The sequence below is a fragment of the Cololabis saira genome, chromosome 11, assembly GCF_033807715.1.
Source record: "Cololabis saira isolate AMF1-May2022 chromosome 11, fColSai1.1, whole genome shotgun sequence".
Lineage (NCBI taxonomy): Eukaryota > Metazoa > Chordata > Actinopteri > Beloniformes > Belonidae > Cololabis > Cololabis saira.
The window spans coordinates 10,841,033-10,864,057 of NC_084597.1; the positions used below are offsets into that span (position 1 = coordinate 10,841,033).

Consider the following 23,025-nt stretch of genomic DNA (forward strand, 5'->3'; position numbering starts at 1 on the left):
AACTAAATAATGGGGTTTGTTCAATAGGATCCAGGGGGTGGGTGGGTAATGTCTGGGGTTATGATTTTATTTTTATTTATATATTTATTTATTTTTGCCCTTATTTTATGTGTTAATTTTGCATTGTTATACTTAATAATATGGGCATTACTTTTTTTTTTGTTTTGTATTTGTTTTTTAAGATAAGATAAGATATCCTTTATTTTCTCCCTCAGTGGGGAAACTTGTCGTCAGCAGTACACACATATAGGGGAGGGGTAAAAAGACTGAAAAGTCAGAAATAAAAAATATATAAAAAATACAAAAAGATACGTATAAAATATGTATAAGCACAGGATATGAACAGTATATACAGTTAAACAGTGCAGAAAAGCAGGTGGAGTGTTGTGAGGTAGATTGGCAGATATTGCACATCTTATGTTATTGCACATCTTATTGTCCACTGGCTACTGAGAGCATGAGTGAATTGTTATTACATTTATCTATTCATTTGTTGTTGTTATGTATTGGTGTTTTTTTGTTAAAATATCATATACATGCACCATGTTGTTTTTTCAGAAAAAGGAAAAAAAGAAATAAAAATTTGATCACAAAAAAACAGTAAATACATTGGAATGAAAAATAAAAAAATAAAAAATGATTGAATATTGTTTTTTAACAAAGACAAAATAATAATAATAATAATAATAATAATAATAATAATAATAATAATAATACAATAAAATAAAAATTGATGAAGGAATTCACTGAGGCTGGTGTTGGGAGTCACTGTGCGGCGCTACAGTGAGTCTCCACGGAAACACCGCCGAAGAAGAGCGGAGAGGAGACGGCTGAGAGAGACCTCACCGGGACGGAGCAGGTAACGCAAAGCGGCACAGGTGTCCTCCCCAGGTAACTCATGCACGCTGGCGGCGGCCTCGGGTTTTATAGCAGAGGGCTGTAAATGTAACGCAGGTGCGGCCCGCGGGCGTGTTTTTAGCCAGGAGACAAGCGAAGGGGAGGGGGGGGGTAGGGGGGGTTAGCTCAGCTGTCAGCGCAAATGCACAATCATTTCACCCGTTATTACCAACGACGTGCTTTAAAATGTAACATTTTACATTCACCACGGATGCAAAGCCGTCAGGAAATGATTCCACACAAAAAAAAACACATGTCAACTACGAAAGCTCCAGTTTTATTTGCCTCTAAGTGCAGGGGAGAGCCGCAGTCCTGCATGTTTGCGATGTTTGCACGCATCAACACACCCTGATACGAGCGACTGTCATTAGCAGACTTATGCAGACCTGGATGATAAGCTGATGATGACCTTTAATTAGAATCAGGTGAGGTGATGCAGGGAGACATGTAAAACACGCAGGACTGCGGCTCTTCGGGACCAGGGTGTAAGATAACCCGGTGTCTCTCAGATATGTCCTATTATGGTCAAGCAAATGTGATTTGATAATACGTGCGGGTTTTTTATTTTCTTCTTCCAATTTTATTATGACTGCTGTTTGTGCCGGCGTTTAATGTGAGCGCTTACCATGGACACGGTTGTCCTGGCAACAGCAGCCCAAAACCACCGCTAAGTCAAAACATATCACAATTTAAAAAAAATATATAAAGAAACTTTTTTCTCAAAATACAGTGGCGAATAAAAATGTAGATATATATAGATTTATTTAATATGTGTAGATATATAGATTAATATTATGGAAACATGTTATATATATATATATATGTTTGTATATGGACATATAGTGATATATTATACATACAGTATTTATGTATGGGTATATCTCTGTTAATATATATGGATATATAGTTATATATGTACATATGTTGATAAATGGATGTATATTCATGTTGATATATAGACTTATATTATGTTTTTTTGTGTTCTGTAAGTAAGCTCATTGATTCTCTTGCTATTTTGGAAAAATTAATATAAGATTTAGGGGTAGGACCTGATAAGTATATACTTCAATCCTACTCCCTTTCGAATATGCTGGTGGATCTGCGAGGTCTACCTTGTCTTTTGTTTACAGACACGTATGTATGTATGTGTGTGTGTGTTTATTTATATATATATATATATATATATATATATATATATATATATATATATATATATATATATATATATATATATGTGTATGTGTATATGTACGTATGTGTGTATGTGCATGTGTGTATATATATATATATATATATATATATATATATATATATATATATATATATATATATTTGTACTTTATTTCTTTTACTTTTTAGTATTGTTCTTTTTAATTTGCATATTCGAAATAAAGCTCAATAATTGGCCCAAGATGACTTTACAGTTTACAAACTCCTGGATGACTTTACAGCTGCTCTTACGTCAGGCTTTTGGGGGTCTCCTTCTTTTGGGGGCCAATAAAAGTGGCACATTTTCTCTAATACACTTTTACTATGTCATTATTCCAGGTGAGCTTTTAAATTGGTGTTTTTTTTTGGTTCCATATTTCAAGTCAGTATCTTATATCATTTTTTATGGTGCCCTTTGCAAATTTAGGGCAGTTTGAAATGCACACACTGCACTTTGGGCATTTTCACATTATTTACATTTCTATTACAGTTGAATTATAACGTTTTTTTTTCCTTCTTAAACATCAACCTGAAAAGGCAACAGTACTGCTGATTTGATAAATTAGGAGCAGCAAAGATGTCAAGTCAAGTCAAATTTATTTATCAAGCACATTTCACATTATGAGCATGTACTCAATGTGCTCAAAATACATACACAAACAAAATTACAAGTTTACAATAACAGAAATAGATAACAAGTATGACCAGAGAAAAAACAATAATAACAACCATAATTCAATTTTAACAAAAGTGCGATCACCCAGCCAACTATGTAGTTTACTCAAACGCCTGTGCAAAAAGGTACATTTTTAGTTTGCCTTTGAAAGAGGGCTGTTGGAGCAGACCTTAGTTCCTGTGGGGAGGAATTCCAGAGAGTGGGACCGTAGTGACTGAAAGCACCATGAGCAGATCTAGTGTGAATTCTAGGTATGATGAGAAGACTCTTATTTGATGATCTAAGGCAGTGGTCCTCAACCTTTTTTCATTGATGTACCCCCTGTGAAATATTTTTTCAGCCAAGTACCCCCTAACCAGTGCAAAGCACTTTTGGTTGTAAAAAAAAGACCTAAAACAGAACACTGTGCCATCAGTAACTGATTTATTAAACATAAAAATATTGCTGCTACGCTTCAACCACGACTCCATCGTTGGTCCAAGTGATTGACAGGTGAAGCCAGGTGATTGACAGGTTAGGTGGAACCATCCTGGTGTGGGGGATACTCTGCGGTTTTAGGATAATACGTTGAATAGCCTACTCCTGAAGATAAAATTAATTTTATGAATTTAGACTTGTATTTTCCTCAATTATTTATGAAATTTTTTTTTTAAAGGATTTTTGCATGGATGCTACTTTTTAAATATATATTTTAAAATCTCACGTACCTCCTGGAGTGCCTTCACGTACCCCTTGGGGTACGCAAACCCCCATTTGAGAACCACTGATCTAAGGGATCTGTCCGGTATGTATTCAGTGAGCATGTCAACCATGTAGGAGGGAGCTAAGCCATTCATAGATTTAAAGACAATAAGAAGTACTTTAAAATCTACTCTTTGTTTAACAGGGAGCCAGTGAAGAGAGGACAAAACAGGAGTGATGTGTTCATACCTCTTGGTTTTTGTTAGAATTCGGGCTGCAGCATTTTGAATAAGCTGGAGTTTATGTAACACTTGCTTTGTTAGTCCTGTAAAAAGTGCATTGCAATAATCTAATCTACTGGAGATAAAGGCATGAACCAGCTTTTCAGAGTCTGATTGTGACAGAAAGCATCTTACTTTAGATATATTTCTGAGGTGATAGAAGGCAGTCCTGGAGACATTAGCTATGTGTTTCTGGAAGTTAAGATCAGCATCTAAAATAACACCCAAGTTTTTGACAAACTCACAAGGTTTTACTGACAGAGGAGTTAATAGAGGGAGAATATGTTGCCTCAGAGCACTTGGACCAATTAAAAGAATCTCTGTTTTTTCTTCATTTAGCTGTAAAAAGTTTGTTGCCATCCAACACTTGATATCTGTAATGCATTGAATGAGGTCATTGGCTGAGGTGATTGGCAGTAACAGATGCATACAATTGTGTGTTATCAGCATAAGAATGATATTGAATATTATGATACCGAATGATGGACCCAAGTGGTAACATATACAAATTGAAAAGTAGGAGAACTAGAATTGACCCTTGTGGGACACCATATTGAATGCTGACATTATCAGATTCATAGCTGCCGACCAAAACAGAGAAAGATCTAACACTTAGATATGATGAAAACCAGTTAAGAACTGAGCCTCTGAGGCCCAAACACTGTTCAAGGCGCTGAAGTAGAATGACATGGTCCACAGTATCAAAAGCTGCACTAAGGTCGAGAAGTAACAGAATAGAGACTTTGTGGTTGTCTCTGTTAATCTTCAGATCATTGATAACTCTGACGAGGGCAGTTTCTGTACTGTGGTTTTTTCTAAAACCAGACTGGTAGGGATCAAACAGGCTATTATATGACAGATACCTGTGTAATTGCTGGTAGACAACCTTCTCCAGAATTTCCCCCAGGAATAGAAGGTTTGAAATGGGCCTGTAGTTCTCAACAGTTAATGGATCAAGGTTACTCTTTTTTTTTATCAATGGTGTTATAATAGCATGTTTGAGACCTGAGGGGAAGATTCCAGACTGTACGGAGGTATTTACAATTTTGAGTACATCATCACCAATACAGTTAAAAACATCTTTGAACAGTTTAGTGGGCATAAGATCAAGCGAGCAGGTCGCAGAGCTCAGCTGTTTTACTACTTCCTGTATGTCACTGCACTGAGTAAGGTAAAGTAAAGTAAATCTTTGAACCTGCCCAATTTTCCACTGGTTCAACCTATGAAATGTGCAATCTATTTACCTGTTCATCGTGGATTTGTAAAATTTCAGCCAGAGCGTCACCTGTCTTCCCAGTTTATGATGCCTTCTGTCTGAATAAGGTCATAAATCGAGGAAGATTGCGGTCAAGCTCCACATAGAATGTGTTGGGCAGGTTCTGATTTGTCATCCGCTGAAAGGAGAAAGCTGATCCATATTACTGAATGTGGGAGTGCATATGATTTAGAGGTGCAATGGTTCAATAGCCTGCAAAAAAAATTGTGTAAAAATGTAACAAACAAAAAAATTAAGTAATTGGTATATTTTTGGGAGAGAGTTGATATATCCAATGATGAGATGGAGTGTATAAGAACTAGGGATGGGCGGTATGGACTAAAAAATGTATCACGATAATTTCTGGCATTTATCCCGATAACGATAAAAATGACGATAAAAAAAATACCAACTAACTCCACCTTTTTTACTATAAATCTATCTCGCTCTCAACGGGAATTTATCCTTTTTCTTTCTTTCTTTCTTTCTTTCTTTCTTTCTTTCTTTCTTTCTTTCTTTCTTTCTTTCTTTCTTTCTTTCTTTCTTTCTTTCTTTCTTTCTTTCTTTCTTTCTTTCTTTCTTTCTTTCTTTCTTTCAGGATCATTTCCTTCCTTCCTTCTTTCCTTCCTTCTTTTTTCCCTTCCTTCCTTCTTTCCTCCTGCTCTCTCCTTCCCTCTTCCCTTCCTTCCTCCTTTCCTTGTTTTCCCCCTTCCTTCTCCCCCTTCCTTCCTTCCTTCCTTCCTTCCTTCCTTCCTTCCTTCCTTCCTTCCTTCCTTCCTTCCTTCCTTCCTTCCTTCCTTCCTTCCTTCCAAAAATCAGCTTTACACAAAAACGTAATCAACGGGAATTTATCGTTTTACCGCGAGATGACAAATTCTTATCGTGAGGAATTTTTTTGACGGTTTATCGTGAACGGTAAAATATCGCCCATTCCTAATAAGAACATATACAAAATGAATTACCTGGCATCTTCATCACATCGCCAGTTATCTTCCTTAACTCCTTAACTTCTCAAAACTGGAACAGCGATGCAAAGCCATAAACTGATGAACAATCAAAAGGCATCCAAACAGTGTCAAATACTTTTTGCATTTTCGTTCGTGATAATGGGATTATTAATCTAGGCCTACACTTGTGCCTGGCTGCTTGTTGCCACTAAAACACACCTCTATGCACATGCACACACAACTCTAAGAACGTGCACGGATGTGTAACAGAGTTATACATGTCCATGTGCGTATTTATGTATGTCCGCGTCCGTGAAGACTCTTCTGCCAGAGTCTGGCAGGATCTGACAGACTGTGGCAACCCTTTTGCGAGCCGCTACAAGTCAGGTTAACACCCCACAATGTGTGCCTGTCCCAGCAGTTCATTTTATCACCAAGTAAAGAAAAGCAACAACACTTGAACTGTAACTGCATGTGTGCGACTTTAATGCCATTTCTACAAACTAAAGCCTGACTGATGAGGATTTTTTTCCCCCCTAAAACATATTTACACGTCTAGCATACGCCACCGGCTTTTGTGATGCATTACTTAATTAATATTTAAAACTTACAGTAAGGCCAGTTATGCAAACTGCTGCCGGTTTGTGGTTCGGATAAAAATTGATCCCTGCAGCTTCTCAATACTTAATTAGGAAAAAAAAGTTTATATATATATATATATATATATATATATATATATATATATATATATATATATATATATATATATATATATATATATATATATATATATATATATATATATATATATATATATATATATTGTCTGATGCTAATGTCCGACTGTTTGCCCCATGATGCAATTTATATGTTATGATCAAATAAACTTATTTAAGGATGCACTTTGATATTTTACTTTAGCATGTGCTATATAAGTTACATTTATTTTTAACTTTTACCTTTTTGGAACAATAGAAACAAGAGGACTTTTAGTATGAAATTAAGTTATACAGTACTTAAGTTATGTTTTAAATGACACTTACTTAATATGCAAATATTTCAATTTAATCCAAAGTTATTAGTTTCATTTACTCAAAAAGGGAGAACATGTTACACAAACTTTATATAATTAAATAAATAATGCTTTTTTTTTTTTTAAACTTAATGTACCGTATTTATTTACTTTGAACGTTTACAGTGTTCCAGTGCTTTGTTGGTTGTGCTGCCTGACTGTTGAGCGCACTACTATATCAATGCTTGTTGTTATTTTTGGCTTGAGTGGAAACCATATAGCCCTGCAGGCTTTCAAGCGAGGCAAGAGAGATGGGGCTTAGTGACTCTGGTCAATGACCAAAGTGGCTTGCCCACATATTTAGCAGTATGTAACTTGTCTCTTACTCATGGCAGTTCATGTTTTGTTTTAATACCGGCACACAAGAGTAAATTATGAAATTCCTGCATGAATAATTCCATTATATTCATTATTTTAAAGATTCATGTCAGTGTTTATTTTTTGTTTTATTTTATTCTCAATCTGGTCTTTTGCTTGACTGAATTAATCTTATATATAATGGGGTCATTAGAGGGACAGTATTGTTTTTAAAAAGTTTTTTATAACTCATGTACATTTTCAAAATTAGACCCAATTGGATTTAAAGCCCTGGCTGACCAAAAAGTTCTCCACCCTAATATTTTGTTGGTCCACCTTTAGTTTTGATTATGACATACATGGCCATGCCAATCAATGAACATATTTACATGCAGACTTGCACATCCCAAAGATTCTGTGTGATACTGAGTTATACAGTCAGTGTGTAGAGGCCAGAGCAAATGGAAAAAGGACGTCTCACCTTACATGGCACACTCTTTCAGAATGTGAGTTTAATGAATCCTGACATTGTTATCTTGCTTTATGTTCACGCCATGAAAGAAGAAAACATTTTTGATGAAAAAACCTGCCATTGAGTGAATGAGACTGCATTACCTATCTCCAGAGTCGTGTCTACTCCTGGTTTTTATATTTTATTTCTCTCCCCAATTAGTCTAATTGATAAGTGGCTTAAGGCTAGATATCTGTTTAATCTCAATGCCGTGATTTTTCTTTGCATTGTTTGTGTGGAAAGGCTCCTCCTTTCATACAGACTAATAACTTGATTATTCTGAGATTAACATGTATTTTTTGGCATGATTGTTTAAGGAAGGAGATGCTACTCACGATATCAGTCTGAAATGTGAATCCCTGCAATACTTTTCCAGTGACAAGGCTCATAAGTATTTGTGTATTTCTGGGTGGAAACATTCCTGTTTTTTTTTCCAGTTTGGCCAAGCAATGTGCATTCCTCATACTAAAAAACTGAGTGTTAAATGTGTTGTATACCTTTTTAAAGGACTCTTTAGGACAAATGTGCTTTAACCAATATCATGGGATGGGAGTATTGTAGATCACATGTTACTATTATTATGTAATGAACCTTGACCTCCACATTGGGACAGTCAGGGCTTAATTTATATTATAAATTAGATGGTTCTCAAAGAGTTTCTTTCAGTTATCTGATTATTTAATATACAAAAGCACAGTTCTGTAATTTCTGCTGATGATGCAGCAGGAGTTCTGTGTGATCTGCTTTCAGTTACTGATATCGTCACTATTGTAACATATTTTCATTCAGTATTCTATCCAGATTTTAATTTAAAAATTTCTATTCAAAGTAAGGAGTCTGCCTCCAACTTTAAAACTCCCTACGAAATAATCTCTCCAGTCAGCATCAACAACAGAATTACTCTTAATTTGTTTTGAAAAACTTTAGAGTAATGTGGGGTTTGACATCTTCAGGTGATCAACTCAGATTTTGTGCTTTTGTAGGATAATAATTTGAGAGACAAAGTCTTGTCATTAGTGTGGGTGTGTCGGTTAGCTGTTTTCATATGGAGAGCTGACCTATTTCACTGATACCCACTGAGCCTGTGGCATTTGCCTGGAAGTAACCTGCTGCATAAGGGCAAAGTGCCACCACCAAAGAGAAACCAGACACCTTCACGCTGAATTTACTCGGCAGGAAAATAAATCATAACATTGTCCTTCAGCAGCAAATGTTGCTTATAAATGATAATGGAGGTAATTCTATGGAGGATTTTTTGTGCCAAAATTAAATAAATAAATACATCATTAATTAATTAAATTGGGAATGAAATATATCATTAATTAATTAAATGTGTCATTAATTAATTAAAATTAGAATGAAATATGTCATTAATTAATTAAAATACAATTCATATTAAGTAAAAATATATATTTATTATTTCAGCATTTTATTTTTATATATTTAATTAATTAATGACACATTTAATTACCGTAATGAACTGACAGTTTTACATTTACATTTCATGATTCAGCAACATGAAATCATTAATTAAATGTGTCATTAATTAATTAAATGCAATTTTACATTTCATGATTCACATGCAACACAAAATCATTAATTAAATGTGTCATTAATTAATTAAATGCTGAAATAATAAATATATATTTTTACTTAAAATGAATTGTATTTTAATTAATTAATGACATATTTCATTCTAATTTTAATTAATTAATGACACATTTAATTAATTCATGATATATTTCATTCCCAATTTAATTAATTAATGATGTATTTATTTATTTAATTTTGGCACAAAAATTCCTCCATATAATTCGAGAGCAATTCCATTATGTTAATCAAGCATGAGGGAATGATATGTAGGGATCATTAGCCATTTTAATTGTACTGCTCTATGTCTTTCAGGTGTTCAAGAGAGTGTAGATAATGCACAGACATGGTGCCTTGTCAAACCCATGTATTGCTGAAGTGGCAGGAGCACTTCAACAGTTCCTGGGCTGCAGAAGACTGTGCTCAGACAGCCCGGAGACATGGTTCTGCTGTGCTCTACGGTAAGCTGCTTTACAACAAGGAAGTGGTGACTCTGGCCCAGCCTGTTCAAGAACTTGTCGGCCCACGGCTACCAGACTTCGAATGTGACTCCAGCGCATCAGCGGAGAAGGAGGAGTACTTGTCATCTTTGCTTCATAGTCAACGATGGCTGGCTCACCGCATGCTGACACAAACATCCTTCACCCTGAGCCTCCACCGTCGGCTGGTAGTTCTGCAGAGGATCTACTATGCACTTCACAGCAAATACCACGACAAATTCCGCGTGCAGCTGTCTTCCCAATCCACAGACAGTGGTGCTGAAAGTGGACAGATTGAGTTGGCCTCAGAACCTTGCCTGCCAGGAGGAGTGTCCAAAATCAAGTCAGGTACAGATGTTCTGATAGAAATGGGTGTGAGGACAGGTTTGAGTCTACTCTTTTCCTTGCTGCAACAGAACTGGAGATACGCAGCCTCTGTACATCAAGAATCTGTGCTTTGCAATGATGTGCTCGCCACAGCATCCTCTGTCCTGACGTCACTTCCTCCTCTCTCTCTTGCTAATGAGAGCAAGATCCCATCAGTGGGTTTGGACTGCCTGGCACAGGTGGCTGACTTTCTGAAGAAGACATCAGTTAGCAGTGGGCTTGGCGGGGCAGACCCAATGGGACGGAGGCTAGCCTTGGAACTGCTGCTCGGCCTGGCCATGCAAAGAGGCTCTCTGAAGTTTCTGTTGGAGTGGGTGGAAGTAGCCTTGGCTGCCTCCATGCCATCCTCCACATCGGTGCTATCTTCTTCCTCGCAGAGCTCCCAGCAGTCAGCTGGTGTTGGCTTTGATGTGGTAAAACAAACTCTTCTTCAAATGAGGCAATATTCGGTAAGTCTGGTATAATTTACTTATACTTTTAGTGTAATACAACAGTGTTTACATTACAGGTGGTTAGAATCAGTACTCGAGTTGTAAAAAAGAATCAGGGGGGATGGTGGATTTTATCATATGGGGACAGATAATTTGTGCTGATTACAAATAATATAATATATTACAAATAATAGCACTGACCAAAACACCTGCAGAAATACTGCAGGAATGACATAGCAGCAGTTAAATGCAGCCTTCTGTAAGCTTTAAATATCCATTGGGCTTACATCAAATACATCAAAACACAATAATAAAAAACAGTTGAACTTATCAATATGACTCTGTCCTTCACAGGATAAGTAAAATGGATCACTGCAAAAACTCAAAATCTTAACAAGAATATTTGTCTTATTTCTAGTTAAAATGTCTAATTTTATTAAAAAAAACTAATTACACTTAAAACAAGACTCATCACTGGAAAAAACAACAATTTTCTCCTGTTTCAAGTAGATTTTCACTTAAAATGAGTAGAAAAATCTGCCAGTGGAACCAGATTTATTTGCTTGTAATGAGAAGATAAATCTTGTCCCATTGGCAGATTTTTCTACTTATTTAAAGTGAAAATTTACTTGAAACAGGTGAAAATTGTCAAATAAGTTATTTTTCTGGTGATGACTCTAAATGTTGAAATAGCAGTAAAACCACATTCACTGATGAAATGACATAAGGGATGGAAAGGGGGGATGGCAGTTTTACAGTGTACTGGTTAGAATCATCTATCAAACATACATCTAGGATAATTTTGCACATCTTTCACTTGACATCACATTATTTATTTTTTTTAATTAAATATTAAAAGTTTGATATTTATGTCATATCAGATCACAGGCAGGAATCACACCTGTTCTGATCATGTGGTGGATGTTTGTCTTTGTTCTGCTTCACATTTGTTTGTAACTTCATAGTCATTTTTAATAAATACATTAGTAAGTAACAGTAGTGGCTTTTTCATCCATCTGTATGGGGTAGTTTACATCATATAATGATTATCTTACGTTTTCTGCTTCTTCACTGTTTCATCCATCTTTACTGGATGCTATTGTTGTGCAACAAAGGGAGTGCTGTTTCAGTTATTAGAAAGTTATTAATAATTGTCTTATGATAGTTATTAATAAATAATAATGAGGATAACGTATCAAAATGAGTTGATCGGTTATTAACAGTCCAGGGACGTCTTGGAGGACTATTCCAGGGGGAGGACCAGTCCCAACCACATTGGCAGGTTGAACAGGCTGCAGGCTGAGGAGGCAAACAAACCAGAAGAGGCCCATCCTGCAACAGAACAGGCCTGGAGTTAACAGAGTAGAAATGACGGGTTGTTACAGGCTAGCACATGCTTTACAGATGAGGTTGGAGCCTGCAAATATTATTTCCTTACCATTGCTGGTTTCCCTGAGCTGTGGGGTTAACTTCCACTACCTGAAGAGGGGCTGGTTGGTAAGGTTTTATTTGGTTGGCACGGACCCATTTGTAGGCCTGGGGTTGCTTTAGTTTGGAGACCCTAATCCGGTCGGCAACTGGTGACAGTTTATCGACGATCTCGAATGGCCCTGCCCAGTTCGGAAGAAACTTTTTCGTAACCGCTGTTGGTCGAGTGAACCGAAAGTAGAAAATCCTATTCCCTATTTGGTACTCTCGGGGGGTTGCTTAATGATCATGGTAGGCCTTGGCACCGTCAGCGTCGGCCTCCAGCTTCGTTTGGGCCCACGCAAAGGTCGACCGAAGGTGATCACGTAGGTCTGCCACGTATCGATGTGCAGTGATGGGCGGTGACCTAATGGCCATCAGAACCACTGGTAGCTTCACGTCCCGGTCCTTTCCACTGCTACAGACATATTTCTTTAGTAGGGCTGGGGATCGATTCAAATATCAAGAATCGATTCGATTCCGATTCTTAAGATTCAGAATCGATTATCCCGATCTGATCCGATTCGATCCGATATTGATTTGGGTTACTGTTAATAAAACTGTTTTTTCAGCTGTTGCATGAATTATATGACTATAATAATATGTCTAGTTATGCAACATATTAATACTAGTATTATATTGAGATTCAACAGCAAGTATTGGCAGCTAATGATGCTGTAAGGACCAATCACCTCCCAGAATGCTGATAGAACTGAAACAGAAACATCGTGTGGGTCAGAATTACCAAACAGATCCAGGGTAGCAAACAGAGGACGAAAGAAATCGCTTTTATTTTTTCCCCATTTATGAGAATTTGGTTTTTAACATTTATGCAAATGTAACCCCAAGACAGTATATAAAGCAAAGAAATATAGACAATGTATGCAATTATAACTGAAAACTTTAATGTTTTCATACCTTTAAATATATTTAAAGGCAAAAACATGACACCAGTTATTCTCGTGTTTTGGGCATAAACAAAAAAGTACCAAAAGTTGTAATGTAATGATGAAATTTTTTTTCTTTTTTTTTTTTAATTGATCTTTAGACATATGAATCGATTTTTAGGAATTAATATGAGAATCGATTTAAAATCTGAGAATCAATTTTTTCAACACAGGCCTATTCTTTAGCATGTGGACAATAGTCCAATTGGCTCCTTCAACCTGACCTGAGGACTGGGGGTGGTATGCGATGTGGAACTTCACCTCCATCCCTAAGAGATCAAAAAGGGCTGTCATGACGCTGATAATGATCGCGTTCCACAGGTTGCTGATTTTCCACTCCGCCGGTGGTTCAGCTGTGAGGGGCTCCCTTGTCCTCTCTCTCCCTGTGTCTCTCAGAGATAGAGAAAGTAGCATCACTGGCAGCCGGGCTGTCCCCCTTTTCCTGGTGGTCGTAGCCTGGTCACATCGTCTCGTCGTGCACGGGTCCCCGCTCCACTCGTTGAAGCGTCAGAACGTTTGCATGTCACTCCGTTGTAACGCGGGTAGACGAATGCGTTCACTGGTTCTTGGTAACCAGTGGGCTTTCACGAGTGCAGCTGGCGGGATGGCTCCTCGGCTGATGCTGCACATCACTTTCACACTACCCCCTGAAGGGCAATTAACTGCAAAGCCCGCTGGGCCCGCTCTTAATTTCCTTTGTTTTAAGACCATGCTGTCAACGTTAAGACAATGTGGTCTTAAAATCGATGCTGGTCTCAGAGCTGGGCCTTAAAATTGAAATTGAGGCTTCCCATGTTCACATAGGGCTGTGGCCCAACACTGTCCTTGATACAGTGGTATGTCTAAGCAAGTTTGGGGTACGCAAACTTTCACATACCACTATACTTTGTATGAATGGTTTCATTTAAACCTTAGGAAGGATGCATTAGTGTGCAAATGAGGATTAAGAGCGTGCCAGTCTTCCTGTCCACTTGAGATATTTGTATTGAGTCATCCTAATCAGCTTTGCAATACAGCGAGAAGAGATGGCAGTTGCTAGCGCCTTGAATGTACTCTGTTGTGCATCTTGTTTCCTCTGCAGATGTCACAACAGATACTTGTTATGATGCATACTGATTTAAGTTTTCTGGCACATCCTACACATAAACTAATGAAATTGTGACAGATCGCATAATTCAGATTTTTCATTAGATGTGTGTATGTTAAAAGGAAAAGTGCATTACCAACATCTCCCTCATCCATTAATTAAAGAATCAATTGTGTTCCCTTTTTCCTTTTTTTCTCCTCCCCATTCCCTGCTCAATAAAGCATGTCAGAGGAGCTATTTTGTATTGATAAATACCTCTGATGTGAGGATAATGATTATTATTATATTATTATTGGATGATTTGTTGTAAATTCAAATGTACAGTATATAGGTACTGTATGTTTAAAGTGATGCAAGAGGATTAATATAAATCATTTTTCTAGGGTTTTCGTGGGGAGGCTGTCAACACTCAGATGCTTACAAAGGATGCTGATGGACTTTGTCAACTCTCCCAGGCAGCTCTGTTTTTGTTTGATGAGGTAAAGAAAAAAAATAACAGCTTAGCAGAATGAAAAGCACATTAATGCTATGAAAACTTTTAATGTTTTCCATGAACTAACTGTAAAATGATTTTCCTCCTCCCCAGATATGTAACTTGGCATCCTATTGCTTGTGCTCCTGCAGCAGCGATGCGGCAGCTCCTGGAACAGAGAGTGATGTAGTCATGGTGTACGTGTGGGGCAGTAACAGTAGCCATCAGCTGGCAGAAGGAACTCTGGAGAAAATCTTGCTGCCAAAAGTAACGCAGGGCTTCAGTGATGCCCAAATGGTATGCTTTCCCTCAGGGGTAGGGCTGACACTTATCATTCCTGTCACATTTTTCTATTTTACATGTTTGTTATCGTTTTTCCTTTTTTTTTCAGGGTACAATCATTATTATCTAATTTGTACTTTTTAGTAGTTTTTCATTTGTTTCATTTTCATTGATATTCAACTCTAATGTAAAGCAGCAGTTTTTTATTTACTTCTGCATGAAATGAGTGATTCCACTTTTTAAGTTTTAGCATTAAAACGCTGATTTCATTTGTCGATAAATGTCAGTTCTTATACTTGATAATATGATAGTATGATAATATGGGGCTGCCAGGGATTTCCTTAAGATTTGTCCATGTATATCTCCTAATCAATATCCAGTAGAACAGGGGTCGGCAACCCAAAATGTTGAAAGAGCCATATTGGACCAAAAACACAAAAAACAAATATGTCTGGAGCCGCAAAAAATTAAAAGTCTTGTATAAGCCTTAGAATGAAGGCAACGCATGCTGCATGTAGCTATATTAGTGGGGGAATATTTTTTTTTTTTTATTATGCACTTCGAGAAAAAAGTCGAAATGTCGAGAAAAAAATCGAAATGTTGAGAAAAAAGTAGAAATGTCAAGATTAATGTTGAAGTACAATCTTGAGAAAAAAGTCGAAATGTCGAGAAAAAAGTCAAAAATTTCGAGAAAAAAGTCGAAATATTGAGAAAAAGTCGAAATGTCAAGGAAATAGTCAAAATTTCATGAAAAATTCTAAATGTTGAGAAAAACATTGAAATGCTGAGAAAAAAGTTGAAATGTCAAGATTAAAAAGGAAAGGAAAAAAGGGAAAAAAGAAGAAAAAAGAAAAAAAGGAAAAAAAAGAAGAGAAAAAAGGAAAAAAGAGAAAAAAGAAGAAAGGGAAAAAAAAAGGTCAAACATTTTTGAAAAAGCTCCAGGAGCCACTAGGGTGGCGCTAAAGAGTGTGGCTCTAGAGCCGCGGGTTGCCGACCCCTGCAGTAGAACAACTTTTGATCTATCATAAAGCGTAATTGAAATAAAATGTGTTTAATGAATTCAAGAACATCTCAGAAATGTGTGCAACACCGTTATCATCCATGTACTGGAGGGCAGAGCTTGTTGTCAAAATCATGCAAAGCATTGAATAAAGGAATTATTCTAGCGACAGTAATGAAAGCTGTGCTGACTTGCTTTGCTGTGAGTTCATGTTGTGGGGGAAGGTATTTTAAACGTGTTGAATTTGAACTGTTAGATTTTCATTTTTATGAGGGAAAAATACTCACCTTAGTCTTTCTATCACGAGCCCCTCCAGGTGGTGGTAAAATCTTAAAAGTCAACATCTGCTTTTGGACCATTTGTGTAGTTATTGAAAGGGTGATGGCCATTTTAAGTAGTCCTACTGTGTATTCTTTTAACATCCTCATTTAATATGTCCTCCTTTCAGATTGAGGCAGGCCAGTATTGCACATTCTCGGTATCTGCAGATGGTTCAGTGAAGGCGTGTGGAAAAGGCAGCTATGGCCGCCTGGGACTGGGGGACTCCAACAACCAGTCCATGCCTAAAAAACTTGTGCTGGAGCCACATAGGAGCATGAAGAAAGTGTCATCTTCCAAGGGCTCTGATGGACACACTTTGGCTATCACTGTAGAGGGAGAGGTGAGTTATTCAATTTATGTTTCCATTCAACAGTTGTATAATTTCATTCTTCACATTTAAAGTGTTTAATAGGAGTTTTCCTCACTACTTTCTGAAGTCCTAGTTTAGTGATATCCAGAGGTGTCAAGTAACGAAGTACAAATACTTTGTTACCATACTTAAGTAGAAATTTTGGTTATCTATACTTCACTGGAGTAATTTTTTTTCAGACGACTTTTTACTTTTACTCTTTACATTTTCACGCAATTATCTGTACTTTTTACTCCTTACATTTTAAAAACAGCCTCGTTACTCTATTTCATTTCGGCCTTTAAAAAAAAACTATCCAGTTAAATTGCTCCATCCGGATAGAGTGAATTTGGTTGTGGTTGTTTCAGATGTTCTTGTCCAGTTTTGTTCTTACATCCGATTCCTGCAACTAAACTTGGATTTACATTCATATCTCCTGCTCTCTGAAACACATGTTAATGCTCAATAGTACACATATATGGTTCTTTAATATATTTGCATTATACTAAGATGCATTCATTTTCAATGGCTTTGGTCCTTAATGGCTTTTTTCCCCCTTACATTACTTTTACTTTTATACTTTAAGTAGTTTTGAAACCAGTACTTTTATACTTTTACTTGAGTAAAAAACTTGAGTTGATACTTCAACTTCTACAGGAGTATTTTTAAACTCTAGTATCTATACTTCTACCTGAGTAATGAATGTGAATACTTTTGACACCTCTGGTGATATCACACATGTGAGAGTCAAGCTTTACATTTATTGCTTTTCAACACACTTTAACTTCTCTTGATATTTTGAAACTAAATTATAAAAAAGTGAATTATAAAAAATGCCGAAATGTTTCTTTCAGGTGTTCAGCTGGGGCGATGGAGAATACGGGAAACTGGGTCATGGCAACAGTGCAACACAGAAATACCCCAAAATGATACAAGGGCCACTGTCAGGCAAAGTAAGCCTGCAGGAGTGTTTTGGGGCAAAGATAGATGGAGAATGCAGCTTTAACTGTCTAGTTTTATGGATGTTTCTTTTTTTTTTTTACTTCTGCCTTGGCATTAAATAGATTTCTCTTGTGTGATGATATCTCTTACAGGTTGTTGTTTGCGTGTCTGCCGGCTACAGACACAGTGCTGCCGTGACTAACGATGGAGAGCTTTATACCTGGGGAGAAGGGGACTTTGGCAGACTTGGTATATGCATTATTTCTGAAGTTGCTTCATCTTGTTTTTAGCAGTTTTAAGTAGAACCATACCTGGGACATCTGTGGGAGCACCTTGCATAGTATACATTTTATAATGTTCCAGTGATCTTGAAAATTGTATAGATTTTTCTTTTTGATTGATTGATTGAATTGTTTATTTCGAACACATAAGGAAAAAAATATAAGATTTTAAAACAAATTCAAAACATACAGAAAAAAAAGCAACAACAACAAAAACGTAATACAAACAGGGGAAAAAAAAACAGTGTCCGAAAAGGAGCAGGTAGAAGTAAAACTTATTTAACCCTGCCCCTTTGTTACCTCTATCATAAATTAAACATAAATATTAATAATGAATAGCTGCAATTACCTAATAGGCTACCGATTTTCCCATTGGTTGTGCCTTTGCACCTAACAAACACCATATTGCCTTAACATAACTCCTCCTCAACCAAATAACTTCCCAGAACTTCCTTTTTGTACCGTTTTTTAAATTGATTCATATTTGTACATTGCTTCATCCCATCACCCAACCCATTCCATAAATCCACTCCAACAACTGAGATACACATGCCTTTTAGAATGAAAACATTGTTTTTTGAAATTATATTTTCCCCTTAAATTATAACCCCCCTCCCTGTCACAAAACATTTTCTGTAAATTGCCTGGAAGTGAATCAGTTCTCGCTTTGAATATGATTTGTAGAGTTTTTAGTTTGACAATGTCCCAGAATTTCAACACATGCGACTTTAAAAACAGTGTGTTTGTGTGATCCTTATAACCCACATTGTGAAGTATCCTGATTGCTTTTTTTTGCAGTCTGAATAGCGGTTGTAAATTGTTTATATATGTGTTGCAGTATAAGTATAGTATGTATAGTATGTATTGTATAGTCTTATATCGGCTTTAGAATCCACCTCTTGTCTTGTGGTTCCGCCCGGTGCAGGTCACAGTGACAGCCAGAGTCGGAGCGTGCCTACACTGGTGAAGGATATCAGTGGTGTGGGGCAGGTGGCTTGTGGGAGTTCCCACACCATAGTTGTGGCACAGGATGGTCGCACAGTATGGTCCTTTGGAGGAGGAGACAACGGTGCGGACGTAATCAGATGATATTCAGTTTGATTTAAACACATCAAGCAGATTCTTTGCATTCAAAGTTACACTTTGAATGCTCTCTTTCATTGTAGTTTTTTTTTTATTTCTGTGCATAATATAACAAACCTAACAGATCTTTTAGGCTCTACTGGAAATAATACACACTTTGATTTGAATTAATGAACAGCCCCAAAGCAGGGTAATTCTTTTCCTGTCTTGACAGAAATGTCTTGATCTGGACTGACAAATGCAGCGTATGACTCATCTTTGCAGGTAAACTAGGTCATGGAGACACCAATCGTGTGTATCGTCCCAAGGTCATAGAGGCCCTGCATGGATTTATCATCAGGAAAATCTGCGCAGGTAGCCAGTCATCTCTGGCCCTTACCTCTGCAGGGCAGGTGAGATTCAGGAGTTTATTTTAGCAGTTGAAGTCATTGTCAACATTGACTTTCATCAAATACATTGATTTTTTTAATTTAGAGCTAATGTCATGTATTTAGGCATTTTAACAAAACAGTTTAAAGTTGTAAACCAAACAAATGAATAAAAACAGTGAGGATGTCAAAATGTCCAAACAAATTTAGCTTTTTCTTGAATCTAAATCTTTAGACAAGAGTATTATTTTCATCACCTACACAAAGGTTTCAGTCTCAGTTCTCCTACCTGCTTAGTGAAACTCATTATTCTAGACACAAAGTATAAAGCAATAAGTTAAAGAGGTTTTCTTGTCTCTTTACTGCAGGTGTTTGCATGGGGTTGTGGCTCATGTTTAGGCTGTGGTTCCTCTGAAACGACGTCACTGAGGCCTCGGTTTGTAGAAGACCTGAGTATCACTAAGATCATTGATATCTCATGTGGGGACAGCCACTGTCTGGCTCTAACACACGGTAAGTCTTCTTCAGAAGTTAATGGCTAGTTAGTTAAATAATGAGTCAATATGTGCAAAGATATTTGATAGTTTCCCTGACTTCTAAACATGTTAATGTCCTCTCTTCAGAAAATGAAGTCTATGCATGGGGTAACAACACGATGGGGCAGTGTGGCCAAGGCCACACTTCAACGCCTATTACCAAACCCAAGAAAGTGCTTGGCTTAGAGGGGGTCTCCATTCAGCAAATCACTGCTGGAACATCTCATAGTCTGGCATGGACCGCAGTTCCAACTGATAGGTAAACACTGATTTATAAACAAGTTCACGTGATTCCTGTGGGTCGGCCCTACCTACCTGGCTGCTCAGGGCTGCACTCCTGCCTTTGTAGGGCTGGGTGTGTATCTATCTTCCTACTATGACCAAGTCCTCTCCTGCCCTCCTTTTAATGTATCCACAAAGTAAAAATAAAAACAAAACATCTATCTCTCTCTATACAACAGAGTATTAGGGCCAAACTAAGAGAAAAAATAAAATATAAAGTCATAATAATATGAGAATAAAGTCATAATATTACGAGAATAAAGTCGTAATATTTTGAGAATAAAGTCGTAATATTATGAGAATAAAGTCGTAATATTAAATATATTATAAATATATAAATATAATTTCACAAGATGCTAAATATTCCTCATTTTAACACAGGGAGAAGACTGCTCTTCCTGTTACAGTTCTCATAAATTATATTCTCATAATATTACGACTTTATTCTCGTAATATTACGACTTTATTCTCGTAATGTTACCACTTTATTCTATTACGACTTTATTCTTGCAACATTATGACTTTATTCTTGTAATGTTACGACTTTATTCTGACAATATTATGACTTTATTCTATGACGACTTTATTCTCGCAACATTATGACTTTATTTTCGTAATGTTACGACTTTATTCTCATAATATTATGACTTTATTCTCGTAATTTCCCTTTTTTTTGTCTTAGTTTGGCCCTAATACTCCGTCGTACTAAAATATACTTTGTGATCAATGACTTATTTTCTTGTGTTGTCCTCTTTGAAATATTGAAGAATTGTTTTATTCTGTACTGTAAATGTATATGGATTTAAAAGATTATTAAATTATAATTTTTTTCCAGACAACTCGTAGCGTGGCACAGGCCCTTTTGTGTTGACTTGGAGGAGAGCACATTCGCCTACTTACGCAACTTTCTAGAAAGTTACTGTGATGGCATCAGTAACAACACCCCTCCAGCTCCATTTTTATCAAAAAGGTATGACATATATATATATATATATACATGTAGCTATATTGTGTTATAATAAAATACAGTCCCCTTAAGATTCACAAATCTTCAACTTCAACTTTCAACTTCCACTCACTTTTCCAGCTGTCCACTTAAACCAGATTCCCAATGTTGTCTTTTTCTGTTCCTCAGGGACCACCACCATTTTCTTTTGCTGTGCATGAAGCTTCTGTCCATTCACCTGTCCCTGGCCCATGCAGGGGGGACGGGTTCTATGGTTCTGGGTGCTCAGGGCAGGCCCCTGAGAAACCTGCTCTTCAGGCTCATAGACACCAACATGCCAGACTCCATACAGCAAGTAAATGAACTATGTTACTATAGTGATATAGCTCATTTAATGGCAAGATTAAAGGGAACCCTGCGTATTAAGACATGTAGGTCTTAAAAGATAAATGTTGGTATCAATTATAACAATGTGATATAAAAAACCTTTTTGATGTCTTCGTTTTTATAAAATTTGAAAATATAATTTAACTCGTAGGTCGCCATTGTTGTTTACACCGCAATGCATTCTGGGTAGTGACGTCACACGGTTGCACCTGCTGGCCCCCGTACACTGTTTTGACTGTTCAACGAGATAATCCAGAGGATAAACATGTCATCTGTTCAGCCATTTCAATTTGAACCCGAGCACAAGGTCAATGAGGAAGACAACACTGAAAACATATCTCAAAACGAGCCAAATGAAGACCAAAAAAGACGGGATGAGGCGAGAGTGGGACAAAATCCCAGCAACTGCGTCTCAATGCAAACAGAGGAGGAGAGCGTTTGCTGTCAAGAGCTTGTGTTTTTGTCAGCAGCTGTTCACTTTAAGCTATTATGTGATAAAACGTATTCCAATATCAATAATTTTGGAGATTATTAGCATCCACCGCTGTCCTAGGCTTTATGAATCATTAGGACAGGTGGCGCCGCCACTACCCGTCACTACCCAGAATGCATTGCGGTGTAAACAACAATGGCGACCTACGAGTTAAATTATATTTTCAAATTTTATAAAAACGAAGACATCAAAAAGGTTTTTTATATCACATTGTTATAATTGATACCAACATTTATCTTTTAAGACCTACATGTCTTAATACGCAGGGTTCCCTTTAACAATAATTAGCAAGCACAAAAATGAACTAAAACATAATTGTGACCTCTGAGAGATTAAATGGTTAAGTCATATAATATACATTTAAGTAACACAACTCAGAAGTGCAACGACTTTTGAGGTGACCCTGGTACCAATGTCAGTGGTCTGAGACAGGAGGAACCATGACAAGAAGCTGCAGAATGAGTTAAAACAGCATGATTTGTAAGTTCTTGAAACTTGCAGAGCTCAATTGATCTTTTGCTAGTTTCTTTGTACCGAATAAGAAAGGACACCTTTTGTTGTCTTGAGTCCAGACTTCAGCTGGTACAGCATCATTTTAAGCAAAAGAGGTCACAATGTTTTCTTTGAATAAGTGTTATTAGTTGTTAAAGACCATATTTAATTTCATTTATTGCATGCAGTGGATACTAGAGGATGATCTAATGTGCATTTTCTTGTTGTGTGGGCATTTCTGGCAATTCTCAGGCAGTTTTGAATACTCTGTCCATTGGAGCATCCCTGCTGCTTCCTCCACTCAGGGAAAGAACAGAACTTCTCCTCTCCCTCCTTCCTCAGGGTCCCCAGAGTTTAAATGTTCTATCCAAGGGGCAGGTATGTACGTTACCATCATAGCAGCACTTTTCATAATAGCCAAATGGCTTCTTTTTTTTTTTATGCATTTGTCCCATGGCACGTTCATGATCGGAAATATTGTCTTTATAGACGATGTTAAGTCCATCCATCCATTTTTTTCCGCTCATCCGTTACCGGGTGGCGGGGGCAGCAGTCTTACCAGAGATGCCTAGATTTC

General features: G+C 37.0%; 1 protein-coding gene across 6 annotated transcripts in view; it reads left to right on the forward strand.

The window, feature by feature from the left end:
* Nucleotides 1-817: 817 nt before the first annotated feature.
* Nucleotides 818-23,025, forward strand: part of LOC133454949 (probable E3 ubiquitin-protein ligase HERC1) — a 102,176-nt gene continuing 79,968 nt past the window's right edge. For all 6 annotated transcript variants that reach the window (XM_061733706.1, XM_061733701.1, XM_061733705.1 and 3 more), the window contains exons 1-14: nucleotides 818-891; nucleotides 9,732-10,731; nucleotides 14,598-14,693; nucleotides 14,801-14,983; nucleotides 16,417-16,629; nucleotides 17,493-17,591; nucleotides 17,733-17,829; nucleotides 18,787-18,930; nucleotides 19,209-19,336; nucleotides 19,681-19,825; nucleotides 19,936-20,107; nucleotides 20,966-21,100; nucleotides 21,266-21,431; nucleotides 22,701-22,826. In XM_061733706.1, the coding sequence (XP_061589690.1) occupies nucleotides 9,763-10,731; nucleotides 14,598-14,693; nucleotides 14,801-14,983; nucleotides 16,417-16,629; nucleotides 17,493-17,591; nucleotides 17,733-17,829; nucleotides 18,787-18,930; nucleotides 19,209-19,336; nucleotides 19,681-19,825; nucleotides 19,936-20,107; nucleotides 20,966-21,100; nucleotides 21,266-21,431; nucleotides 22,701-22,826 (2,673 nt within the window). In that variant the 5' untranslated portion in view covers nucleotides 818-891; nucleotides 9,732-9,762. The remainder of the gene's footprint in view (nucleotides 892-9,731; nucleotides 10,732-14,597; nucleotides 14,694-14,800; nucleotides 14,984-16,416; nucleotides 16,630-17,492; nucleotides 17,592-17,732; nucleotides 17,830-18,786; nucleotides 18,931-19,208; nucleotides 19,337-19,680; nucleotides 19,826-19,935; nucleotides 20,108-20,965; nucleotides 21,101-21,265; nucleotides 21,432-22,700; nucleotides 22,827-23,025) is intronic.